General features: G+C 38.5%; 1 protein-coding gene across 50 annotated transcripts in view; it reads left to right on the top strand.

Annotated features, from left to right (window-relative positions):
- STAU2 (staufen double-stranded RNA binding protein 2) overlaps positions 1–20,962 on the top strand; it is a 229,465-nt gene that overhangs the window by 66,059 nt on the left and 142,444 nt on the right. For all 50 annotated transcript variants that reach the window (XM_081070396.1, XM_081070412.1, XM_081070394.1 and 47 more), the window contains 4 exons: positions 7,816–7,975; positions 9,233–9,340; positions 11,435–11,647; positions 17,553–17,690. In XM_081070396.1, the coding sequence (XP_080926522.1) occupies positions 7,816–7,975; positions 9,233–9,340; positions 11,435–11,647; positions 17,553–17,690 (619 nt within the window). The remainder of the gene's footprint in view (positions 1–7,815; positions 7,976–9,232; positions 9,341–11,434; positions 11,648–17,552; positions 17,691–20,962) is intronic.

Below are 20,962 nucleotides of genomic sequence, written 5' to 3'. Positions count from 1 at the left end.
TCTGTTTAAAACCCTCCAGTATTCACTAACAAATGTCACCCCAATAGATTAAAAAACAAAACAAAACAAAAACAACCCTCCAGTGGCTCCCATTATATGTGGAATTAAATTCTGATTTGCTGCCTGGCTCCTTCTCATCCCTAGTTTCCTACTTCTCACCACTTGACGTACTTCTTTCCAGGTACAAGAACACTTCCTTTTTTCGCAAAAAAAATGCCCAATATGTTACTTCCCCAGGGCCTTTGCACTGCTGCCATTTGCTCGGAACACTTTTTCCTCACATGAATTAGGCCCTTAATAAATATTTGTGGAATTAATAACTGAATTCACATACTCCCCCAGGCAAGCAATTAAGGGCAGGAAGAAGACCTGGTCATTTATTTCCCAGAGTGCATAAGAGAAGGGCGCCTCTTAGTCCTTTGCCCCTCCAATTTGGTAGGCTAATTTCTGGGAGTCTTCCAAGAATGTAACTAGGACTAGGTGAGATCACATAGGAAGATAGCCTTGCTGTGAGAAACAGAAGATTGAACCCTAGGGAGTAGCAACATTAAAAAAAAATTATTTCACATAACATAAAATTCACCATTTTAGTCATTTTAAAGTGTTCGATTACGTGGCGTCTACTACAGTCACAATGTTGTGCAACCATCACCAGTATCTAATTTCAGAACATTTCCATCACCTCCAAAAGAAACCCCAGAACCATTACCCTCATGCCCCCTCTTCTGAGCCCCTGGCAACCGCAATCTACTATCTGTCTCTATGGATTTGCCTGTTCCGGACATTTCATCGGAATGGAATCATGCAATATGTAGCTTTTTTGTGTCTGGCATTCACTCAGCATAATGTTTTCAAAGTTCACCCCCACTGTAGCACGTGCCAGTACTTCATTCATTTGTATGGCTAGATAATACATGTTCTTTATCAATTCTTTATCAGTTGATGGACCTTTGGATTATTTCCATTTTTGTGTGTGTGTGGCTGTTATGAATAATGCTGCTGTGAACATTTGTATATACTTTTGTTTTGTTTCACCACCTGTTTTAATTTCTCTTAGGTTTATATATCTAGAAGTGGAATTGCTAGGTCAAATGGTAATTCTTTAACTTTGAGGAACTGCCAAACTTTTCCATAGTGGCTGCACCATTTTTACGTTTCCACCAAAATGTGCAAGAATTCTGTTTTCTCTCCATCCTTGCCAGTGCTTGTTTTCTGTGTTTGTTTGTTTGACTATAGCCAGCCTAGTGGATGTGACGTGGTATGTCATGGTGGTTTTGATTTGCAGTTCCTTAATGTGTAAGCACGGGCTCCAGAAGGATGGGTTAGGAGAGGAGACACAGAATGAGAGCGAGTAGAGCAAATCAGTCTCCTGGACTTCTAGGAGAGCCCTCGCAGGGCCCCCAGCATTCTCTTCGGTAAAGACATTACCATTACCATACCGAGGGTCCAAATGCTGGTACAAGCGGGGTGGCTTTGAGCAAGTTAGTTCACATCTCTGTTTCTAATGTGTAAACTTAAGTTGAGGTTCTGGTGACTGAATGAGAATAGTACGTCAAGTGCTTGGAGTAGGGCCTGACACATAGTGAGTGTTTTATGTTTTTGCTGTAACCATGATGATGATGATGATGATGATTTATCTTGATATCCATTTAGGGAAGGGCAAGAAGAGGTTTACACTGGATCCAAGTGTGGGGTTGGGGTTGGTGATTGTGTGTTTACAAAATCAGGCTCGTTGATAACATGCTGTACTTTCCGTGGTCCTATTGTGGATTCTAGTGTCAGCGTTCCAGTATAATTGATTTCCTCTCGTGGCTCTTATTTTGTATTCCACAAGTCATTCCACGTGTCTATCAAATTTACATTTTGGACACAGATTTACCATTATTTGTTTGGACAGGGACTAGACCTGCTTCAATTAAATATTTTCCTCTGTTTATACTCCAGTACAACCGTATTCTTTTTTAAAATTTGAAATTCTGAAAGAAAATACCATTTATAATTCCATCACTTCAAAACACCCCCTCCCATCTTTTAGGGCACATCTTTGTGTGTTTTCCCCGAGGCATTTTAAATATAATAATTCTACAAACATAAGATCCTTACAAGTCTTTTAGAGCTTTTCTTCAGCTGCCCTGTGAATCTTTTCTCAAAGGTGCTAATTTTTGAAATTCCTCGAGACTTAACATTCAGATCTCATAAAAGATATATTTTCAGAATTTATAGATGTGAATAGAGAAAGACCCCTCTCCTATCTAGACATTTTATATGCATACAAGCTTGACAATATGCCAAGGACTATTTTATAGCTTTCTGATAAAAACCTATTATTTTTCTATAGCAAGAAAAAGAATGCTTAGCAGTGCCAAAAAGTGTGCAAAGAGTCAAAATAATCAACATGTCATTTGAATTCTAAGTTTTGGCATTTAGAGTTCTTTAAACATAGATTCTGCAAATATTTTACAGATAAGTAAACTGAGATAGAAAGATTAAGTGACATTTCTGTTTTAAGTCAATGTTAGAAATAAACACAGAAACCCAGAGCCTCTCCTTATTAGATTAGAAGATAACATATTCATCTATTTTTAAGACATAAACCTGTAGAAGAGATATGAACACTTAAGCTGTGTTGAGATTTATGAATAATGCTATCAAATAAAATGAGGCAATTATTTTTCAACTTTTTAAAAGTTCTAATGTTATTTGGAAAATGTCTTTCTCACCTTGTAAAAGTGATACTGAGGAAAGTGGAGATGTTAGAGAATAAGGCGGTCACAGAATGGGAGGGAGGATTCGTGGATTCTAGTTTACAAAGATAATATAAAATGAGTCTATAAAAACGGCATTAATGAAGGAACTTTAGGGGGGATGGCAAAGCATACGGTGTGGAAAGTTGTTATAACCCACAATCAAATATAAGAATAATGCTTATATTCTCATAAGGATACTTACATGAGTATAAGAACGTAAAATCTTTCCCTTTATTCAAAAACAAAACAAAACTGTGTAAAGAATGCCAAGTATTAATTCAGAGGAACCAAGTATACTTCATTTCTTTGTTTTTGTATCAGCTTTTGAAAATAGGCCAAATCTAAAGACTTTTTGGGGATCCAAAGAAAAGGAAACTTTTATTTTATTTGAAACTGTATTTGTTTGTTTATTTTTTGCAGACAGAGGGCCAAGGGGCATGGGGAGAACAGGCCTTACAAGCAGCTTTTATAATATTTAGAAGGTTAGGCGGTGTATGCCTGATGCCCACTATTCTCACTTTCACTCTCGGTAGGTCACTCAGTTGGGTCTACTGTAGTTTTGATCCTGCTTGACTTGCCACGCTGTAAAAACACAAAGTTTCATCATGGAGTTCTGTTTGTTTCAGGGGCTATTCAGTAGAACACCTCTGAAGTCTAGTAGTGGGTCTTAGGTTTAGAAAGAACTCTTGCATTAGGTTCTCTGGCCTACCAAGGACATACGTGCAGCCAATTTAATAGCACATACGAACAAAAATAGAAGAGGAGAAAGCAGATGTGTAGGAAACTCCTTAAGAGTTTTCTGAGCTCTGAAGTTAGGCAGACTGAAGTTTGACTCCCAGCAACTCTTTCGGGGAGGTGTGTTACCTCTCAAAGTGACCATGGGGACATCTGTGTCACCAGGCTGCTGTGAGCATTACATGAGAAGGAGATAGAAGCCCTCTACTCGTGGTGCTTGAAGGAAGGACTGTACGTGGTCCTTCGTGGAGTTTGATGCAATCGTCAGCTTGCATAAGCTGTATTGTGGGCTGTGGTGCTGTCACGGAGCAGTGGCTGCTGGACTCGATGTGCAGGTCTCCCCCTCCCCCCAGGAATATCGGAGTGAAGAGTCGCTTCCATCCCAGGAACTGATTCAGCACATCAGGCTTAGAGCCCAGGAATCTGCATTTTTGACAAGCACGAAAAATTCTGATAAAAGTGGGATCGCAGTTGGCAAGGTTTTCCTGGATCTTTTAGCAGTAGTCACTGTAGGGAGCTAAGCATTGACCACAAAATTCTAATTAAGAACAATTATTCCAGAATAGCAATGTAAGATGAGCTGAATATATACTACTTTGTAGAAATCGGTGTATCACTTACTACAAGTGCTTTACCGAAAATGAGCTTAATGTTTGAAATAAATAAAAATAGACGTAGGAGCTCTATTACATACAACATATCAACCTTTAACGTTAATAAACTTAGAGAATTTCTTTACCAGAGGAAATAAGTATTTAGAGACGAGGACCTAACACAAAACATTCTCACCGTCTCTCTATAATTGAATCTGGGAGCGGTTAGGGAGAGTGCTCTGGTTAATCTTAATTGTCGTGATGCTGTGAGGAGTTGTGACATAGAAGGTATTGAAATTACGTGGGGTATATCATTACGAATCATTGTTCAGTAAGAAGATGGGGTCAAACTGGAATGAATCAAGTCCGGCGTCTGGCCTCGGCATTTCCTGTTGTTAGTGCTACAATGTTTAAGAACACAACATACCTAATGTTCCCTCATATTTATGTGGCACAGTTTATATATACATATGTACCCCCATGCACGCACACGAGCATAGAGCCATAGCGGATGGCCAAAAAAGGAAGAGGCCCCAAGGGCTCTTTAGTGCACAATTAATATTTTGGTTAGAAAAATCAGCAGATTGTTTCAGTATGGTTATGTGCTATGACATCATATTCCAGTAAAGTTATAATGAACAGAAATTTTGTTTGTCTCTGTGGCAAACCGAAATGAGTTTTGTAATTGTCAGCAGGCCTGAGTGATTACAGTGGCGCCCAGTCCCTCCATTGCAGTTAAAGGTCTGTCGGCATTCCCGTTGTGGACCTCTATTTTCAAAAGTGCATAATTAATTGTAAACATTTGCTCTATGGGGAACACTGGCCATGTGCACTCCCAGGATTCCATTTCGGATTTCAGGTTGTCTGTGTGAAGGTTTTGTAGTGGAACCAGTGGAAGATGGGCATGGACGTCTGAGGAGGTGGGAGAAAGGGATCTTTTGGGACACAAAGTAAAGAGAACCTGCATTCTTCATATTTGTCTGTCCAAATTTCTGCGTTAAAGAGATCTAAAATGAAATAGGTAATTGGAGACTGCACATTTCAGTACACAGTTACTGTAACCAAACAGCAAAAAAAAAAAAAAATTGTGGATTTTTAATGCTTCTTAGTCTTTGCATGTAGTCTTTTACTATAAGCTATTCGTTTCTTCCTTTAACTTTTTTTTATATTTGCCAATAAAAATGAGAACATATGACATATAATAAAAACACATTTGAAATACTTTATCTTAAAACAAATTAATAGAAAACTGTGTGCCAAGAAAATTGACTAAGAATTTAAAACAGCTTCTTTCTTTCCTTTTTTAATACTCTGGATTTCTCCACTACCTTTGATTGTCCCTTTCCCTGACATTGTGTTGTAATTTCTTTTCTGACTCTGACCCTCTTTCATCTCCTTCACTGCCGTCTATTATTTCCCCTGCCTTTTGATCATGGGAACTAATCAGAGCCCAGCCTTAGGCTCTCTTTCTTGGTTCCTTTGCTTCCCCTTTCCAGGTACTTATCCAGTTGCATGGTTTCAATTATTGCCTCCCAAATCTGCATCTTCAGTACCGATCTACATTTCCAGCCCTCACCTTTAGTAAACCTTCACTGATTAGTCCCATCTGCCTGGTGAATTCTTATACGATGGGCTCTGTTTAGTTTATCTCAGGTTAAATATAGACCACTGCTACTTGGATGTCCAATAATCATCTAAAACTTAGTAGGATGTCAACTAGACTTCCTTTTGCTTGGAAACAGATGGTGTTTTTTTTAGCACTGGAGTGATTTTTTTTTTTTTACTTAATTTTAAGCATTACAATTATAAATCCACCATTCCATCAAAATCGATCCTATTAGTTTTGCTAAATTGCCCAACTCAGTGGTAATGGTTCTCAGCCATCATTTTACTTGACGTGTGAGTAGAATCTGACACAGTTGACCCCTTGCTCCTCCATGAGGAGCAAGGCTTTCAGGTTTTCCTCCTCTCTCTCCCTCACAGAGCTCATACTTCTGTCTTGTAGCTTTAAATCCCATGTATATATTAATGGTTCCCAAATTTGTTTTCTACCTTGAACCCTTTCCTGGAGTCCAGACTCATAAATTCAACTGTCCGTCTGACAGGCCTAATAACGCAACATCTCCAAACCAGAGCTGCTCATATCTAGCCCCAATACACCCATTCTTTAGCAGTCTCTACCCGCTCAGCATACAGTACCCCATCTTCCAGGTGCTCAGGTCAGAAATTCTGGGGTCATCCTTGACTCCTCTCTCATCTTCCATTGCTAGTTCTTGGGTAAACCCTATCCCTCTTCTTTTGAAATTCATCCAGAATCCACTACTCGTCACTCCCACTGCTGCCACTCTGGTTCCGGCCACTGTTGCTTGGCCCTGGTGTGTGTTAGTGCAGTAACCTCCTGAGAGATGTCCTGGGTTCTGCCATCATTGCCCTGCAGTCTGTTCTCCACGTAGTGGTCAGATCATGTCACCTCTCTGCTCAATACCCTCTGGTGACTGGCCATTTCTCTCAGGGTAAAAGTCAGATCCTTACTGTGATTTCTCAGGAAGACCCTAAGGGACTCTGGCCATCTCTTCTCGTCTCCTGGCTCTCCTTCCCTCACTCCCTCAACTAACCGATGGGCACCCTCTGAATCACTTGAACGTGCGCCGCCTGCTGCTGCCCCAGGACCTTTGCACTTGCTGTTTTCTCTGCTTCAGTCACACAGTCCAGACGACCTGCATACTTTCCCTCCTCACTTACTGAAGGCCTTCCACAGCCCCAGCCTTCTTAGTGATGTGCCCCTCCCTGGGCGTCCTGTCTAAAACCCACCTCCCTGCCACTTCTGAACTTTCCCTCTTTTACTTTAATGGGGTCTCTAACATAGTAGATGTTCTACACATTTATCTCATCTATTGTCTGCCTTCTCTGCTACAATGTTTGTGTTTGTTCATTGCCATGTTCCCCTGTCACATACGATAGAAGGTGTTCCATAAATAACTGTTGAATTCATGGATTTTATTGTATATCCTCATTTTTCCTTCTTAGTTTCTTCTGGGTTTGTTCTTTCTTCTTACAGACTCTTTTCTTCCCTCATGCCTGCATCATTGCAGCTTTCTAGTCATGCTTTCTTTACCTCAGTCTCCTTAAGCACAAATCTGCTAAAACGTTTACCTTGAAACATTTTTTTATTATACTTTCTACTTAAGAGTTGGCTTAAACTCCCTGTTCTTTCTTACGTAGAATCTAATCTCCTTATTACTTTGCAAAGTGCTTATGACTTTGGAGCAGTAACTCCATCTCTCTGCTTCTCCCATTCTAATCATACTTATTATCTTCTGCTAAAAGCACGGTGACCTGCGTGTTGTCACCCAGATGGGCTTGTGTGTCGTTTCCAGCCTCTGTGGCTTCTCGTCCTTCAATGCCAGATTGTTTGCCTCACTTCCGTCAACATCTGTCCAAAAAAACTTCTCTCCAGGAAGTTTTTGTGACATAATTAAATAAGTTTTATGATGTTGTGTTTAATGATGTTTTCTATTATGTGCTTTTCATGGAGATCAAAGATCAGTATACACTCTTGGTTATCTATAGACAGATGGATTCACATTTTATCCTTTTATACGTTTGTGAGGTTAAAACTTAATTAGGGTTAATAAGAGGGTACAGTACAGTATATGGTTGTATCATTTGAAACAAGGCGAATCTTATTAATGATTATAGAGTGATTTTATTGAACTGATATTAATGTTTTCTTATTTTAGGTATCATTGCCCAATGCCGAAGATCTTTTATGTTCAGCTGACCGTAGGAAATAATGAATTTTTTGGGGAAGGAAAGACTCGACAAGCTGCTAGGCACAACGCAGCAATGAAAGCCCTCCAAGCCCTGCAGAATGAACCTATTCCAGAAAAGTCACCTCAGGTGAGGTTCTGCTGCAGGAGACCGTCTCTGATAGGTACCCAGTGAGCTTACGGAAAAGGCAAATAAATGCATTTTTACACGTAAAAGAAAGAATCTCTTGTGATAGGATAGAAGACTAGAGTTGTGATCGCCTGTGATTTGCTTCTCAAGACCGCCTGTCTGCTCTACCAGACTCCTGTGTTCCTGCTCGGATGACCTGGCCTTTGAGAACTTGGTTCACCTGTGGGTTTTACTTCCCAAGCAGATCAGGATTTTGGAGTGTGTACCAGGATGAGAAACAATATTCATTTACCTTGCATTTAATGCTACCTTTATTGAACGTGGATTGTGTTGTGTTCATCTAGAATCGAAAAATTTAAAGTGGAGGAGATCTTTACGGGATCTTTCAGTCCTACTTAATTTTTACAAATGAGGAGATTGAGACTATTCTAGAATAATTTTACCCATTCTCGTGGCTTCAGCTACTTCTTCTCTATTGACGTCAAAATAGTATCTCCAGCTCAAGCATGCCTTATAAGTCATCTTATTGAGTTCTCCACTTCGTTATTTCAAGCTGTGCAGTTCAACCTCTATACCCCCCTTTCCCCAAACCTGTTGTTCCTCCTTCTTTGAGATTTACGTTGGTTAATGGTAGACTTGGGTATTGTTCTCCTTGTACACTTTCATTAGGACGTTTATGTATTTTCCCACTGCATCACAAGCCCCTTGATAGCAGAAGTACCCTCTCCCTGTATCTCTAATTCTTACACTATGTTCAGCATATATGAGGCTCTTCCTCCAAAAGTGGGTGTCAAATAAGTGATTTGGTGTCAGACGAAGAGCCCCAGAATCTGGATTTGCGTCCTGTGCTCTTTTCTTAGTTTTCATGGAAGATTAAATATGTTATGACACCAGTGGAGGTATCTCGTGTGTGTGCGCGCGCGTGTGTGTATGTGTGTCGGGGGAGAATAAATATTTCTAAGGAGAACCGGATCTGGGGATGTAGGATACCCTCAAATCAGTGTATGGTTGAACACAAGGGTTTCACACTCGACATTTATCGTTTTACTTGGAGGAAAAAAACTTAAAAACCAAATAACAAATAGCCTCACAGCAAAGTCCTCGACTGCTGTGGTTATGTAGGAACCCATGAGACCTAGTCTGTGGTTTTCTGTTTCTTACTTATTTTATTTCAGGTAAGCCCTCTTGATTGTAGAATACATGTAAAATGTGTTACAAAGTGAAGATTCAATGTCATCCTATTTGTTTGTGATTTAGAATGGCGAATCAGGAAAAGAAACGGATGATGACAAAGACGCAAATAAATCTGAGATCAGCTTAGTGTTTGAAATTGCTCTGAAGCGAAATATGCCCGTCAGTTTTGAGGTATGTGCTCAGTAGAGATCTTCTAGTCCTCTCCCCCCGTTCCCCAGTGGTTTAAATAAACAAACAGATAAATAAAATTAACCGGTATACTAGTCTCCTGAAAGAGTCAATGTGTTTCCTTAGGCTCATACTTTCTGTCATGACATGATCTAGGCCGTGGGGACAATAGAACTTATTGTAATATCAGGCATTCCTGCTGATCTCTTGAGCTGTTCTGTAGTAAGCCATTTGTGTATATGATATTTCAATTTTTATCATAAAATGTATTTTCTGAGCGTAAGATAATTTGTAGTACTCTGTAGGATTTGGTGTTTTTAATAGGATCAAATTGAAAATAGTCACACATATATTAATATTCAGTTTTTTCTAAATTTGTTGCCAAAATGTTTATATTTTATTAATAAGTCACTTAGAAGTAATTAAGCAGCTGTCTAATTTGCAACTAGATAAGTATGTCACAAAATGTGTATAAACATGTGTGAAATTCAAAAGAGAAAAAAATGTTACATTATTATAATAGCTCCTACATTAAGAGATTGCTAATTGTGCAACCCCAATATCTAGAAAATAGGCAAAACCCAAGAAACAAGCTGAAACAGTTGTGGTGTATGTTTCTTCAAATGGTGTGACGTTCGCCTGCTGGGAAATTCCCACGTTTTACTCACTGGCAGAAACAACTGACCTCAGCTGAGAACCTGTTTAGTTTCTTCTCAGACAGAATTCCAACAAGTTGGATTATCGGATTTCTCAGCCTGTAGCAGGTTAAAAGCAGCCAAGTGGGGAAGGTGGGGTGAGAATGGGCCTGAGGGCGTGGCTTATCGGGCGCAGCAGGAGATTATGGGACAGTATGGAGAACCTGTGAGGTGTAATTGCAGATGCTCAGAATGTACTGGACATGGGGACTTTTAAAGTCTGCAATGAACAAGAGCAGCCTTATTCGTCTTAGAAGTCCTTAGCTGCACCACCATATATTACAGAATTTTTGATATTCATAATCATCCAATGTGAGCAATAAAAGGTGAAATATTTGATATTCTCTATTAAGTCAGCACAGTATATACTGTTCTTTTTTAATTGAGGAGGATGTCCATCCAAGTTTTTAAAAGTAACCGTTTTGGTATTTCGACTTGTAAACTTAAACATTATTTAGGCTTATCATAAATACCGTTCCCCCAGTATTGTTGCAATGTTGAGATTTTGGGTTTTTTAAATTTTCTTTTCCTAATTGATATCTGATATTAAAAGACCAACTTGTCAGATAGTGTTAAATAATAAACTCTTTAACTAAATAGGGTATCTTTTATAGGTCAGAATTTTGAAGGAGAGTCAAGTTTTGAGCCCTCAGGTTTGCGAGGGCATCTCTCCTGGAAAAGTTGTCATAGTTTAAAAGAGCACAGAACAGGGTTTGGGAGCATTGGTAGCTGACAGCTTCCTAATCCATTCCTCTAGAAAGCTAGGTACTTTGATGTTTTATCTACTTACCTTTTTAAGATCACGTCACAGAGAGTCAATATCCCTTTGTATAAAAGAGCCTTTGAGGGCTCCATCAGAAAGAAGTTATTTTTCACACGTCAGCTGTTCTTGAGACACTTCCCCATGTCAAATGCCTTATGTCTTATGGAACTCCAATGAGACATAGTCTTGTCCTGCAGTAGCTCATTCCAGAGGACAAAATCAGATGTGTATACACCTGTATGCAAATTACCATTCTCGATGGCCGATATACCTAATCTAATGTTCCATGTTTTCTGTTCTTAATTTTCTCTTCCGTAAGAAACGGGGCAACCACAATTAGAGTTGCCTATTTTAAACTAGTAAAAAACAATTTTGAGTATGACTTGAATGTGGTTTTTTGGATTTCTGTTCTTCCCACTTCAGCTCATTAAGCACGATGAGTATCATAAATGAATAGTCCCTATGTGTTACTTTCATAATCGCTTTATTAGAAAATCTATAAAAACTAGAATAAACAGATTGGCAGAATTCTTAATAATTTTAATTTTAATCATGATATGAACACTAAGAAAGTTCCCTGATACAAGAACACACCTTAGGTGCCTGTATGGTATTGACTATTGTATTTATATGTTATAGGTTATTAAAGAGAGTGGACCACCACATATGAAAAGCTTTGTTACTCGGGTGTCCGTGGGGGAGTTCTCTGCAGAAGGAGAGGGAAATAGCAAAAAGCTCTCCAAGAAGCGCGCTGCAACCACCGTCTTACAGGAGCTTAAGAAACTCCCACCTCTTCCTGTGGTTGAGAAGCCAAAACTGTTTTTTAAAAAACGCCCTAAGACAATAGTAAAAGTAAGTACGAGCTTTTACTGTATAAATATTACTGTAACAACAGATAAATGTTTTCTCACAGGGCAGGTGTCTAACCTATGGATTATACACTGTCCCAGAATCAGGGTTGCACATGTGACTATAAAGTAGTAATAACTCTATTTTGCTTTTTAGACACTTATGTGCCTGCATTTGTTCATCAAATAATACTTTACATATTTATAGTTTTTTTTAATGGCTTAAACCACACTTTCCTGTTTAGGATCACCTTTAGTATAATTCTCACCATGACCATGTGAGGTTGACGATGGCATCCCTCATTTTACAGGTAAGGTTTAATGAAACACGTTCAAAGCATTCGCTCACTTTTATTCACCCTTCATGTGACCTCTAACGCAGTGTTCCTTCTGCACACCACACTGCCTAACGGTCACTTCGTAGGGTGTGAGAAATGGTAATAGGATCCAGAGCAGTCGGCATGGGAATAATACTGACACAGTGACAGCAGCAGTGGCAGCAGCTAGTGACTGTGAAGTGTCCGGGTGCCAGCTGTCCCAGCCCTGCGTGCGTGGTCACCTCCAGGCCTCGTGTAGCCCGCATGAGGCACGTGGTATCATGTTCTTTCCATCTTCCATGCATACCTTGCCAAAGAGGAATACAGAACACACGGCTTTTCAAGGTGTTGTGACTTATTGGATCAAATTTTATTTACATTAATCGAAACAAAATGACAACGGTTAGAGGAACGCGATGAATTGGCACTTAGTACACGGCAGTGCACATGAGCGTTCAATACGTATGACATTTCTGTGGGTTTTATACTTTTGCACCTTTGCTTTATTTCAAAATACGTATTTACCTAAATAAGTAACTATAAATCACTACATAAATACTTGTGTTTTTTTTTAATGAATACTGTCATTGCTTCACTAAGGAGTTGTAGGTTATGCGTTCCCCGAAATAGTGTTCTACGTTATGTGTAAGGTAGACTAAAACTAAATGCCAAATAGGTCCACTCATCATGGGTCCTAATGGTTCCGAGGAGGACTGGTTTTCATTCCTGGGCACTAACCGCCCGGAGTAGGATGTGGCTATCGTGCACGTGACTTTTGGAGCCAGTTTTGAGTGTGTTTCCGTGTGGCCTGAGCAAGTTACCTAACTTTTCTGACCTTCATTACCTCAGTTACAAAGTACTGATATGAATTGAACTCGCTTTATAGGATTGTTATAGCTGATAACCGAAATAATACACAGAATGCATTAGTAATTATTTGTTTATAATATTTATAATGTTTATTGATAATGCAAATAATAAGTACTCAATAAATATTAAGTATTGTTATTTTTGTATCTAATTGTCTGCTGGCATTTTATAAGTACATTAATATATCCAGGGTCTGTTTTCTTAAATCTTTTTATGTATAAAATCTGTAGTTTATCCTTGATGGAAGAACAGTGCTCTCCATCAGAATGGCAGCACAAAACTGGTCGAAATAACTTCCATCTAATTTTTTAAACTAAGTCTAATGTAATAAATTAAGAAGAATAAGCCATTAGACTAGAAAAGATCCACACATTTTCATAGTAGGATATAAATATAACTCTTGCTATTTTTAATACAACCATTAAAAATGAAGTTATTGTTTAAATAGTCTCCCCCAGAGAGGGGAGAAACATTTTGAATTCTCAAAATTATTTGCTACTGTTTCTAGTATATAAGCGTATCATTCCAGAACTTTCTTCCTATCCACCATTCAGGGATAGGAAACTTGCCTTCTTCAGGGACGCCTTCTCTGACCCTCCCCCACTCCAAGATTAGGTTAGCCCCCTGCATTTTTCCTCACTTACATCACGCTTGGAATTACTTGTCTGTCTTATGTTAAAATAAAGTCTGTAGATGTCCTCTGAAACCTAACATGATTTTGAGGACGCAGCATGTGTGCAATGATTTGGAATCTCAGAAATGTTAAACATGATCACACCTTATAGTGGGCCAGTAAATGGATCAGGTTGGAATAGTATCTTGATTTGCAGCATATTTGTCACTTCCTTACGTGCCTTACACATCTAGGGTCTACAGTTCCTTATGTGCAACAGAGAAAATAATCTGTTGATGATTTGCCTTGATTTTATTTAAAATAATAAAATGGTCACATTGTCTCATTTGATCCCCTTAGTCACTCTGTGATGTAGCCATCATCCCCATTTTACAGGTGATGCCCTAGCTTTAGGACACTTACCAAGGTCACACAACACAGTCAGGGTTCAGGTCCAGCCATGTCTGAGTCTACTGTCCATTTGAAATTGGTTGCTTGTGAACTAACTGTTTTTGGATTTTAACATTTACTCTTTAGAGATATAAAAATTACTCTGTAGAGTTAAGACTCCCTGACGATGTCTTTGGGTTTATATCTTATTTTTTAATGTAATCTTCTGTAAGATGAGACTGCAAAGAAGGCTTTCTGATAAAATTTTCTGGACACAGCTGTTACAAGACTGTTCTTACTGGTTTGTAGCATGATAATCTAAGAGCTGATGCAGTAACTTAATTGTCAAGGGTGCTAGTAATTAATTTCAGTCAAGGGAAAAAACCACCCATTCTTGGTGTTCTCAGAAATCCATCCTTACCTAATTGGATTTATGCATCTGGTCCTTTGTCATTGAAATCTATATCAACAACAATGCCCTTGGCATTTAAGATGTTATTAAAGAGGCAAATTAAACAGGAATGGAGATCACATGCCATTGGCAGTACATTTATTTGAACATCTTCATGAAGTACGTAGGCATACTTCTAGTGTCAGACTCAAAAGCTTCCCTTTACCTTTTCATTGCATCTCAGTTTTAGACTTACACATTATTGTCTGTGTTTGTCTTTTCTCATTAGTCCTTCTTTACTTCCTTTATGGTTGACTTAATTTTAATTTTTTTGGTATGTAAGTAGAAGTGGAAACCCGTGTTTTATCAAAAGCTAACATTTTCCTTTTCTCTGTTCTTCCCCTCCGCCTACCTGTTGCAATGTTGATATTCTCTTTCTCTCTCTCCCTCTCCCCTTCTCTCTCCCTAGGCTCCTAGGCTGCCCTTCAGACTTCTAGCGCTTCGAGTCAGTCTTTGTATGGATGACCCCCAAATATTCCTGTCTCTACACTGCCCCCTGGGCGTCTTCACTGGCACCTCAAACCCTGTGTCGAAACTCGTCTTGTTCCCTCCTAAATTGCTTTCCCCTGCAGCATTCCGTATCACAGTGACGGGCACCGCTGTCCAGCTGCTGAAACAGAGCCCTGGGAGTCAGTTCTAACTTCTCTCTTACCCCTCATATCCAGCTAGTCATCAGGTCCTATTGATTCCATCACTTAAATTTTCTTAAGTTGGTCCATTTCTTTCCCTCCCTCTGTTATCCTTTTGGTCCAATTCACAATCACCTCTCACCTGAACGACTACAGATGGTTTTTCATTGGCCTTCCTACAAGGACTCTTGGCATCAAATGGTCTTTTTCCAAGTGTCATCTTTTTGAGACACCAATCAGATTACGTCATGTCTCTGCTTAAAATCTTTTTGTAATGTCCTATTGCTCTTTGGATAGAGTGCAAAATCCTAAACATAATTTAAAAGACCCTGCAGGATCTGACCTGTAGGCTGCACCTTTGGCACCAAAGTAGAGATGGCGGAGATGCAGCGGTTCCCAGGAAGAGCTGAGACTATACAGTGGCTCTTAGCATAAGTTTAGGGCAACCTGTCATCTGTAACGTAGTGATTATACTGCTCTCTCATACCCGTCTCAGAATAAATTTTCAAGGTGAAATAAAGTTTTGACTATGCAGACCTTCATTTCTAGGAATTATGTATGAAGAAAGTTCACATGCAGAAAGAATATTTACAAAGATTTTTGTTTTTAAAACTTTTAGAAGTTACTAAGAAAAAGCTGTAGGAAAACTTACAAAAAGATAGAACAAGCTTTATTTTTAAACATTACACTATGTAAAGACAATAATAAGGAGAGCGCCTTCTAAAAGGTTTTTATAGAACTTGTATGTAAGTTCAAAAGCATGCTAAATAAAAGCAAGGCCCACCACCCAGTTTGAATACAGAACGTCTCAGTAAGGCTGAAGCTTTCTGTATGCCCTTCTCTGTCACAGCCTGACCACCCCCCATAGGTAACCACCATCATTAGTTTGGGGTTTAACATGTCCTTACTTTACACTTTTACTACCTGTTTGTTTCTCTGAAAAATAGTATTTGGTTAGGTTTTCAAAACAGCTTTATTGAAATGTGATTGACATGATAGTGAACTGTTTATATTTAAAAGCATTCTCTTTGATAGGTTTTGGTATATACGCGTGAAACCATGACCACAATGAAGATAATGACACTATTTATCCATTGCTCCCCCAAATTTCCTTGTGCATTTGGGAACCCCCCCATCCTCAGTTCCTTAGCAACCCCTCCTTTTGGCTGGCTTATTTCACTCAGCAGAACCATTTTGAGTTTCGTGCACGTTGTTGCATGTATGAATTGTTGATTCTATTTTATTGCTAAGTAGTGTTCTGTATGGTTATATTATACCACCATTTGTTCACCATTCAAGCTTTGCTGGGAATTTGGGATGTTTCTGGTTTGAGGCTGTTACAAATAAAGCTACGATGAACACTTATGTATAAATCTCATGCTGTTATTTCTCTTGGGTAAATACTTAGGAGTGGAATGACTTGGTCATTTAGTAGTATACAACATTTTAAGAAACTGCCACTTGTTTTCCAAAGGGATTATACCATTTTACATTCTCATCAGTTGTTTGTAAGAATTCTAGTTGCCATGCATCCTTTCTAATGTGTATAGTTTTAAATTTCAGTCTTTAAATACGTGTGTTTTGGTATCATTGTAGTTTTAATTCACATTTCTCCAGCGACTGATGATTCTGAGCATTTTTTAAATGTGTTTAGTAGCACATGAGGCGTGAGGAAGTGTTGTTCAAATCTTTTGTCCACCTAAAAAGTTTTGGTTGCCCAGTTTTAAATAATACATTTATTATTGAATTTTGAGAGGTCTTTATACATTCTTATTACAAATTCTTTATCAGATATATGGTTTGCAAATATTTTCTCTAAACCTGGGACTTGTCCTTTTCAAAGAACAGAAGTTACTAATTTCAAACAAGTCGAATTCATTATTGTTATTATTTTTATGGAATGTGATTTTGGTGTTGTATCTAAGAAATTGTTACCCACCTTAGTCACAGATATTTCTCCCATGTTTTCTTCTGGAAGTCTTATAGGTTTAGATATTTAAGTCTATGAGCATTTTGAGTTGATTTTTGTAAGTGGTATGAAGTATGGATTGAAGTTTTTTGGTTTTTCTTGCATATGAATATCCAGTTATTCTAGTACCATTGGTTGAAAAGATTACCGAGTCCTAATGAGATTGACTATATTTTCAGTCTGTTAAATATCTATTCATGTCTTTTGCCCATTTTTCTTTCAGATTATATTTTTCTTAATACTTTTTAGGAGTTTCAAAAAAATATATTTTGGATACTGCATGTATCTTTTTAAGTTATATGTATTGCAAATATCTCTTCCCAGTTCATGGCTTGTCTTGTCATGTTTTGTTGTGTGTTTTTTTGTGGGTTTTTTTTTGGTGTTTTTTGATGAACAGAAGTTGTGAAGTGGCTCTATACTGAAGAGTTTAAAATCATAATGGTTGATCCAATTTTTCAATAATACCTCGGAGCCCTGAATCCCATACCAGCTTTAGTTTGATTTTAGTTAGATCCATTGTTTGATTTTCCTTTATAAATCTTAGTAAGTGACTCTCATCTTCTCCAGTCACGGTTTTGGAGTACAGAGGAGGAGGGAAGAACCATTTTAAGGATTCAGTAACGAGTTTTACAAGCATGTTTTGAAATTGTTTCCTTAAATTATTTTTTAGGCTGGACCAGAATATGGTCAAGGAATGAACCCCATCAGCCGCCTGGCTCAAATTCAACAGGCCAAAAAGGAAAAGGAGCCAGATTACGTGTTGCTCTCAGAAAGAGGAATGCCACGACGTCGGGAATTTGTAATGCAGGTATTTCTAACCTTGACATTAGCAGAATTTTTTTTTTTAACTATCGAAAAAAATGTAGAAATCCCCAGGTTGGAATAGAGATACGGGGACAAGGAAGAGTAGGGATGAATAGCAGAAAGTTACACTTTTTATACTGACTGCATTAATTCCCTCTAGGCCCACCTGCCAGCGTGGTTGAGACATTCAAGTGTCAGGGACATGTTAGAATAGACAGAAGAGTTTTGAAGACACTGAGAGTTCACAAAAGCTGTTTACCACAGAGTTTATTTAGGATGCTTGTCTCTGACTTACTGTGTTACCATTTGCAGCCAGAGTCTGTTAACTACTGGGACCCAGAAACCGGTGGAATTTGAAACAAAATTGAGAAAGATGGGTGTAGTAGATGGAACAGGGCCAAGGGAGTGATCTTCAGGGTTCCCAGGAAAATTAGGCAAAGGGAGCTAGCTGTCTCCCTAACGATGGTGAGGACTGAGGGAAACAGAATTGCTGAGAGATTTAACTGCGCTGTTGCGCAGCCAGGAGAGTGGAAGAGTGGTTGTTGCTCGTGTGTTGGCAGATGGGTGGGACTAGCAATGAGGTAGAATGTCCCAAACGCCCTCCTGCTGTCAGATCCCACGTGTCCCGTCTTCACTTGCCAACTCAAGCCCCAGTACTGAAACCTTTTAATTTTTATTCTGACAATTTCAAACATATCCAAAGGTGGGCATATTTAATGTTACGCTATAAAGAAGGGTATCATGGCGTGTTGGGGAATATGCCCATCATCCAGACGACAGTTAAAATTTGTTACCACACTAGCTTTAGAAGTCAAATTTTCTTTCCTCACACCCTTCCTTGCTTCTGTTCCTGAAGAATTTCAAAGCTAATGTCTAACTATATGCCATTTCAGCCTATATATGTAGTCCATGTCTCTAAAAAAATGTAAGTTTTCTTAACATTTTCTCACATTAGGCATGATTCTAATGAGTCATCTAATACCCAATCTATATTTAAATTATCCCTAGTTTCCCCAAACTGTTTTTGTCATAATTGTCATGTCAAAGAAACTTTTCAATCAAACCCATGGAGTTCACCTCTAATATAATAATCTAGTTAAAATCAGCAGATATTTATTAACTGCTGAACACACGGGAGAAATTTTGATATACAAACATAGTCTGTCATATTGATGAACTTTTCATGCACATCTAAATTTTACCTTCCTTCCTAATTTATAATCTCCATATTTCTTCATCTCACAGTACCCAATGCAGTGGTCTGTATATAGTAATGCCTTAATAGCCTTTGATGTATACTTGTTGTCTGCCTGCCTGATTGAGAGCTAGTTATGTTTGGCTTTTGTTGGAGATATAAACTTACGATGCGGTCAGATCAACCACTTTTGGTAACCTCCATGTACCTGTTCACAGAGGGGGCAGTTCTTCTGTGGTTAGTAAACTCGTTATTGTCTATATGTCCTTATGACCTAGGACAGAGTTGTTACAGTATTTTCTCTTTGTAAAATATATGCACCCTTTTTCTTTTTACATGCTCAGCTTTGATGAATTCTAGAAAGCACTCTTTGAATTCTAAAGCTGGAAAGGAAAAAAATTACCTAAAATTTAGACCTGTATTAGAAATAAAAACTGGCATTGACTTTATGGAACAATTCCTTTTCTATGGAGTATATTGAGTACCCCTTTTGAAAGAGGAATTTAGAGTATCTTACACCAGCTTCCATTTTATGGGTATTCATAAACATTCTAGTCAAACAGGAACATTTGGCTTTGCTTTTACATGTTTTCACACTGAATTCATATTGTTTTTTCCCCCCTTCTGGAAGCCCCAGTGGATTCATTACCGTATTGCAGAAACTTTATCAAAGTAAAGGCTTTTGTATAAACTACTTAAGCAATGTTATTATTTGTTATAATTGAATGTGGAAGTAAAATATCTAGAGATAATATGCCAATATTTATTTAGCACCAAAAAAAAAAGTTTGTGTGTTATAAAATGGATGCTGTCACTTATATTGATTATTAGGTGAATGAAAACCTATTATTTGGGTATTTAGTTTCAGAGTAAATTTCTTAAAGCTTTTAATTTTTTTGGACTGGGGTATTTTAATTCTTCAAAGAGAAAATAATAACTTGTGTATCAGTACATTGTATCATTGTATGTCATATGATGTCAGTTTTTCTACCTGTGATTGAGATTTTTAAAAAAACATACATAAGGCAAATTTCATGAATTTTTTTTGTGACTCAGTGAAACGTAATGAATTAAGCTTTTGGTAAATGCTGTTTTAGAACTTTTTTGTTAGTTTTTTTGAGGACTTGATTTATTTAAATGATTTATAGAAAGGCAAAAATCTGGCTTCTTAAATTTACTGCATAGCAAAATTGAGCTTCTTTGCAAATTAACATTTTAATGTAAAAATCTTATTTGTAATAGTTATAAAGTTTCTGTGCTTTCTAGGAAGATGACTTAAGAAGTTTCATACATATTTGACTCTTACAATGAAGTGATTTTCTTTTCTTTGAGTGACCATTGTGTTTGTTAGTAGGGAGTCAAATCCTTCAGCGCAATGGTCTTTTTTTAATACTAACAAATAACCTAGGATAGCTGCTCACAAACTGTTGACCCATGTAACTATAAAAATTTGTGTGAGGCAAGGATGGGTGACTGGGAAAAATGAATCTGGAAGCATCTGTTCTAGAAGTAAATCTTGAAGATATCAGAATAGGTCAGGGGGAAAGTCTGCAGACAAATATCTGAGGTGAATATACTGAGACGGGAGCAGCATTATCCCAGAGCAGGAGCCTGGAGCCCTGGGGCTCCGGCCGGGTAGATAAGTGAGGTTTGGAGATGAAGCAGCCGCAGAATTGAATGTGAGGGCGTGAGGGGTATGTAGCATGGAAAGACAGATGAAATGGGCTGCCATTTACTTTGGCCAGTCTTTTGATTCTCAGAGCATTAGAAGCTTCTACTGATGTCACTGGCCTAATCTTTTAGCAGGCCAGCATTCCAGGACAACACTGGGGCTGGTGAAGCTGGCGAACACACCAAGCACTGGAAAAAGTAGTAGGTAGCAGAGACTGGTTTCAGCCAGGGACTCTAGCGCATGATACCTGGGGCCTGTGGCGTGCAGGTCAAGTGCAGGCCAACACAGACATGAGAAGTGGCACGTGTTCACACCTCTCCAAGGGGCTGCCGCGAATAGTACTGGCTCAGTGCTTTTGAGTGAGGGCCATAGATTACTGCTGATTTGTCATAATGTGCTGATTTCTGCT

Source organism: Rhinolophus hipposideros (genome assembly GCF_964194185.1).
Source record: "Rhinolophus hipposideros genome assembly, chromosome: 13".
Classification (NCBI taxonomy): domain Eukaryota; kingdom Metazoa; phylum Chordata; class Mammalia; order Chiroptera; family Rhinolophidae; genus Rhinolophus; species Rhinolophus hipposideros.
The sequence above is the reverse complement of the archived record's forward strand: the minus strand, read 5'-3'. Positions and strand labels throughout refer to the sequence as shown.